The 7,021-nt window shown below is 42.4% G+C and overlaps 1 protein-coding gene across 1 annotated transcript in view; it reads right to left on the reverse strand.

The window, feature by feature from the left end:
• RBM20 (RNA binding motif protein 20) overlaps positions 1-7,021 on the reverse strand; it is a 180,362-nt gene that overhangs the window by 31,415 nt on the left and 141,926 nt on the right. Inside the window, exons 6-7 of the mRNA XM_014546413.1 lie at positions 3,563-3,706; positions 1,001-1,132 (exon numbers count right to left, since the gene is read on the reverse strand). Of these exons, the coding sequence (XP_014401899.1) occupies positions 1,001-1,132; positions 3,563-3,706 (276 nt within the window). The remainder of the gene's footprint in view (positions 1-1,000; positions 1,133-3,562; positions 3,707-7,021) is intronic.

Below are 7,021 nucleotides of genomic sequence, written 5' to 3' on the forward strand. Positions count from 1 at the left end.
AGTAGCATTCATTGTCCCTAACACCCTAAAACTGGGAACAATCCAAAATGTCCATCAACAGAGGAATGAATAAATTTGTAGTCATACAATAGAAATTTATACAACAATGAAAATAAACACACCCAACATGAATGGCATAATGTTGAGTGAAAGAAGCAAGACATAAAAGAGCACAGACAATATGATTCCATTCATATAAAGTTCAAACATAGGCAAAACTAAACAACACTTGTTAAGGAAAGCAGATACTGGTGGTAGAACTGTAAGGTAAAGGAAGGAAAAATGATGATCCTCAAAGTCACAGGAGTGGAGAGGGAAGCATTGAGCATGAGGAGGGGCTTCTGGGTGCCATCAATGTCCTATTTCTTTACTTTTATGGGACTTAGGGGATTTCACACATTAGTGCATTTAAAACTGTGTAATGCTTAATTAGTCACTTTTCTTTATGTATGTTGTATTTTACAATAAAACAAAAGAAGAAAGAAAAGACAAATGTAGGACAAGCTAAAACAAAAACAAAAGCCCTGTTTGGAATTATCTGAATTCATCCCTGAGTTCTGACAGTGGCCAATTCAGTCATGTGCGGCTTAGAGGATTTCTATGGGGCTGAAGACATAACTACAGAGGATGGAGGAGAGAATAAGAGATCAAGGAGGGTGACAGAGGAAGAAAGTTACTGAAGACCTGTATGGATGGAGAAGGAGGTTATCTTCAGGGTTTATGCCTGGAACGTCTACCTCCTTCAAGACCTCCCCTGTAAATCCCCTGTGGGTCCCAGGTAGTTAGTCACCCTGTCTCAAGCAACCCTTTGCATTCTGTACTTATATCCATAAGCACATTTACTGTCATGTTATAATGCTTTGCCTTCCCATGTGACATCCTCAAAGTCAGTGGGTAATTTTTGCATCTTTCCTGTCTTCCCCTTAGGACGGTGCCTGGCCAGGAGGAGACAATCAGCTGATGCTTGTAGAATGACTGAATGGACAAGAGAATGCTTTACCTTCAGCTGCAATTCCTTGTATCTCTTAGACATCCGAATGAGCAACTTCTCCCCATTGATCATAGCAGACTTTTCTTGGTAATACTGGACCATTGCCTGAGCAGCTTCTGTGTAAGCCATCTCTAAAAAGGCCTAGGAAAGAATGGAGGACATACATTGGACTCGGCATGAATGGTCTCAAACTAAATTTAGTACAAGGTATGATTCCAAGTACATGGAGCTCAAGAATAGGCAAAACGGCCTGGCTCAGTGGTTGAGCATCGATCTATGAACCAGGAGGTCATGGTTCAATTCCCGGCCAGGGCACATGCCCAGGTTGCAGGCTCAGTCCCCATTAGGTGGCATGCAGGAGGCAGCCAATCAATGATTCTCTCTCATCATTGATGTTTCTATCTTTCTCTCCCTCTCCTTTCCTCTCTGAAATAAAAATAAATAACTAAATAAATATAAATAGACAAAATAAATCAATGGTATTAGAAATTCAACATCTGGGGGGGAAAAGGACACATATGTAATACCCTTTGTAATACTTTAAGCAATAAAAAAAAAGAAAGAAAAAGAAATTCAACATCTGCCTGGGGTGGGGTGGGGTATTGACTGGAAAGGGGGCATTAGGAAACCTGAGGTTCTGGAAATGTTCCATATTTTGATCTGGGTGGTAATTACATGGGTGTACACATGTAAAAAATTAATGGTGTTGTGCCCTTAGACTAGTGCACTTTAGAGCATGTATTTCATACCGCAATAAAAATAAAAAATAAAACAGTAAAGGAAGAGCTCTCTTTGATCCCATCTGTTCAAAGAGACCTATTTATTAACTTCACCAAAAGAGCTCATTATAAGATGACCCCTCTCTGGATCCCCATGGTTACCAAACATTCTTCTTAATTATGTATGCCCATCCTGGGCTACGATGCCACAGGAGTCCCTCTGCAATGGGAGGGTCCATTACCAACAGCTTCCCAGGGGAAGGGGTGAGACAGGAGGGAGTGAGTTCACTGCACAATGGATCTTAGGCCAATCCCTGCAAAAGTTGCCCATCAGTGGTGGCAATGGCAGAAGACAGGGACACAGGCCCTGGGTAGTGAGCTCTCACTTTTTTTGTGAAAAGAGAAATAAACTAAAAAAAAAATTCAGGGGCTCTCTAGGCTTAAAGGAAGGTCATGTCTTTGCGAGTTAAAGAGAGAGGAAAACCCTGTTAGGTTTCCACAGCAGTTTTCCTCTTTATTTAACTGTTGTGATAAAACACAAACACACACACACACACACACACACACACACACACACACACACACACCAAAGAAATGGTCTTTTCCATTCAACTGGTGTCTATAGAGACTTTCTAAATAGCCTGTTTTGACTGACCTGTCAGTTTACCCCAGTAGCTATTGTGGGGAATTCATTATCATTATTATTTCTTAGATTTGTTTGGTTTGTACTATCTCATCCCTCAGTATTGAGGAAGAAGTGGTCTGTGAGAAGGGGGCCCTGACTGTGAATGCCAACTCTCCCACTGCCTTGAACAAAGTCCTCCTCCTCCTTCCCTCACATTTGTTGTTTATTGTTTAAGTGAGGTATGCTTTTCTCCACGCTGTCACAGTCTTTGGCAGAGTGTGGGAGACGAGGAGTCAAGATTACTTAGAGTTTTTTTTCAAATTCTGCCACCCAGCTTTCTAATTGCCTCTTTGTTCATGAAAACATTTTAGCACCTCTAGCTCTCGCCTGTCAAATGCGAATAATATTAATTCAATGACTTTCACTGCACTACTGTTACAGGCTGAATTTTGGATATTTACCCCAAATAGAATTATGAGAAATAGGAACAAAGAGACAAGGTGAGCTATCTAAGCCCAGGCTGATGGAGGGAGACCATTGGGGATCTGATGTGGATTTGAGTCTCCAAGGTTCATGCTTTAATTAAGAAAAGAATTTCTGTTATGCCTGTTCCTCTGATTCACAAAGTAAAAATATTTATTAACAACCAAATACAAAAATTCTTATTTCTGACCATTCTCTGTAAAACTCTCCCTCTGACTTTAGAAATGAAGACAAACACGCACTCCCAAGGACTCAGTCCATCCCCTTAGTTCCTAGACTTTCCAGGCATCCATCAATTCCCACCTATTGGGCCTCAGAGGGTAACACCAAGGATGCATGAAAATTCTTGCTCCCAAGTCAGTTGCTGGCTGGCTCAAAATCCAGGCCCTCAGCTATGAGAAGCTTAGAAGGCAAGACTAGCATTAGCTCAGAGGACTGGATATCTATTTGGGGAACCAGCTTTTCTATGCTATTGAGTACCTCATTCCAAAGCACCTCCTCGCCTCGAGGCAACTTACAAAGGCCTGTAACCATCACAAGAAGGGTAAGGTGAAACAAGGGAGACAAAACGTCACCTCTGTTTGTTGGTTAAGACCAATGGAAGCCCAGCTGTGCAATACCTCTTTATGCTAAGGACAGCTTCTTTAAAAAAAAATTTTTAAAAATATATATATAGTTAGTATGGATAGACCACCAATTTGTGATCTCTCTGGTACATACCCGTGTGAAAATGCCCAGACCTACCTGATTAGTAGACTTCATGAGGATGTAATTGGTGACTTTTCCAAAAGGCAGCCCCAAGTTAATGACGTCATTCTCAGTGCAGCTCCCCTCGGGAAGATTGCAGATATGTACCACGCGGCCAGTGCCCGTTTTCCGCTGTACAAACTAATAGAAACAAAGAGCAGTGGCGGGTCTGCAAAAGACATTTCCCTCTTGGCCTCTATTCCGGCCGTTCCTAATGGGTCTCTTCCCCCAAATAATGATCGCAAAACTACAATTTTCAAAATTAATGCAGAAAAGAATTCACTCACACACACAAACATAAGGTGTGGATTTTATGCCATCTCTTTACACAACAGATTCACAACATTTTTAATGGACAATCACATCCAGGGCTTTGAGGAAATAAGCCAATGTTGCTGGTGGGAGGTTACCGACAATCTTTCGAGACTACACGTGAGCAATAGTTAATAAAACTTAAAATATACATAGCCCTGATCCTGCCATCCCACTTTTGGAAATCCATAAATGCATCAGTATGTAAATACTTATGTACATGGGTATTAGTCACAGTAATTTAGAAGATGACAAAAAAAAATTGGAAACAGCCTGGACGTCCAAATTAGGGGACAGGTTGAGGTAATGGTGGTTCAAGCAAACAATGGAAAACTACATAGCCATTAAAAGGAGGAGGTAGATGAGCTGACAAGAAATAATGTTTAAGATAAATTAAGTAAAAAGACAGGTTGCTGATTAGCATGCCATTTTTGTAAAGCAAAACAAAAAATAAATAAAAAATGCATGAGAAAGAGCCCAGCCAGTGTGGCTCAGTAGTTGAGTATTGACCCATGCACCAACAGGTCACATGCCCGGGTTACAGGAAAATCCCTAGCAGGGGGTGTGCAGGAGGCAGTTGATCGATGCTGATGTTTCTCTCTCATCAATGTTTCTACCTCTCTCCCCCTCCCTTCCTCTTTCTCTAAAAATCAATAAAAACATATTTAAAAAATAAAATTTTAAAAATATATGAGAAAGAGATAGATGATGCAAATGTTATAAAATTTTGGTAATTACTGAAATTGGGGGATGGGGATACAGAGCTACTTATACTAGTCTTGACTGTTCTGTTTAAAATTTTCCCCAAAGGAAAAGCTGTTAAAGGATATCAGACCAGAAGCGAAAGGTATTATGGGAGGATACTTATCAACACTGGGTATCTACAAAGAGCAGAATAGGAAGGGAGGAAGGGAAGCGATGTTTAACCTTTTCCTTATATACCTCATATCATCTCACTGATAATTTTTTTAAATTCCAGTAAGGAAAACAAGAGCATAGACAGGATTTGTGTGGTCCCAATGCATTGACATACACATTCACAGCAACAGCAGTTTAAGGAACTGGCTTTCAAAGCTTTGTTGACCTTTGGGGTCCCAATGCACATTCACAGCAACAGCGGTTTAAGGAACTGGCTTTCAAAGCTTTGTTGACCTTTGGGATCCTTTCTTCAAACAAAAGCTTGCTCACCAGGCTAACATATGGGACACATAAGAGTTGCTGCTCTGCACAGAGCTTGGGGTCCAGCACCCTGCTGCCGCACTAGCCAGCAATCCCAAGGCACCTCTAAGGAACATAGTTTGGAAGCCAAAACCAGGGCCTAATCAAAGCTCCCAGAGGAAGGAAGTGTGTCTGTTTGGTCTGTGCAAACCTTAATCAGTCTGAGTCTCCAGAAGGTTTGAGAATTAGTGAAATCATAAGCCAACCCAACGTGCATGAGAAGGATGCAATTTTCCAAACCCAAAACACACTCTAACAGCATAGCCTGCATTTGCATAATCACCATCTTCTACGATAAAGTGAACTTCAACATCCAATTACATGAATAAGGGGGCTGGCTTGCTAAGGTAACAGTGGGAAAGTCAGAGGGCTAACAAGGGCTAATACCTGGGTAATTCAACCACAGAAAGCCCTCCCTTCTCCCATCTGGGCTGAGGACAATTAGAAACTATAAGAAGTTCCTTTTATGGTTCAGCCCTGAGATGGAGAAACCCAAGTCCCCCTTTCAGATCTCCCCATCTGCCATCTAACACTTTCCCGATGGAGAACAGGACTCCGGGTGTGACCCAGGTGGGTCCCAGGGCTCTCCAGGGATGACAGGAGCAGGGCACTTAAGAGGTAATATCTGTGCCTCTTGTCAGGGTCGGCGGTCCACATAAAGACACAGGCCCAGTCGAGACAAAGTGGCTGGTCCTCTGAGTTTATCAACAGGAAGGCTGAGGCTGGGCGCTCTGACCCACTGCCTCCCAGCTGGGCACGTTCCTGCCACATGTGACTTTGTGTGCTTGGCCTGAGCTAACGTGTGCTTGGACAGCAGAGCAGACACGCAGGGCGGTTCAGGGCCGATCCCCTCTCCAGTTGCCTAGTGACCAGCAAGGGCCAGCGCCTCTCTCATTGTCTCCTCCAGGCTGAAAAAGCAACTGAAGAGGCTTTTATTGGCGTGTGAGTGCAACAAAAGCTGCTGCGGGCGGTGGAACAGGCCTCGGAAGAATAAACGCCCTCGCAGCTGCCAGTCACCCAAGAACCAGACGAATTCATGCTGCAGACCTCGTTAGAGAGGGCCTGCAATGAATGGTCTCAATTAAGGTTTGCACTGAAATTTTTAAATGCATTCCATGAGCGCTTTTTTTCTCCCAAGATTTTCAGTCAGAAATAGAAGTTGGATTGTACTGAGCCTTTTGTTGTCCTTGAAGGTAATCACGAGATCTTTAATATTCCTCCACTTAATTATGTTCATATGGAGCCTCCCAACTGGCGAACTGCAGATGGGATCTCGGGATGCCAGGATACTGACCCCTCAGGTGGAGGCCAAGTACCTCCAGTGACCACAAGCAGCCTCTTCGGTTTATCATTTTCTGAGTCAGCCATGAAATGAAAATCTTTGAGATCTGAAAACCTTGAGAATCTCTGTGTTAAGGGTTTGCTTTGCATTGTGTCTGGCTTCTTTGCATGTGACAAACCCCATCCAATTATAAAACAATGTTGTATGAGTTACAGGCATACCTCGTTTGATTGCACGCTGTAGCACTGTTTTTTACACATTGCAGGCAAGACCCTCCACCCACAAAAAGATACGACTCTGAAGGCTCAGATAATCGTTGCTAGCATTTTCTAGCAATAAAGTCTTTTTAGATTAAGGTGTGTACATTGTTGTTGTTTTTTTCCAACAAAATGCTGTTGCACACTTTATAGACCACAGTATAAACATATGCACTGGAAACAACAGTGTTAGTGTGCTTTATTGCAATTCGCTTTACTGCCTTGGTCTGGAACGAACCCACAAAATCTCCAAGGTGTGCCTGCATATTCTTTTGCAAATACTCTGTTTAGGACAGTTCAGGCTACATTCTTTTCTGCCATCAAGCTAACATATCTCTTTGTTAAACCCAAATAGGTTCAAAATCATATCTAATTCGTAAAAGATTT

Source organism: Myotis brandtii, unplaced genomic scaffold, assembly GCF_000412655.1.
Source record: "Myotis brandtii unplaced genomic scaffold, ASM41265v1 scaffold441, whole genome shotgun sequence".
Taxonomy (NCBI): domain Eukaryota; kingdom Metazoa; phylum Chordata; class Mammalia; order Chiroptera; family Vespertilionidae; genus Myotis; species Myotis brandtii.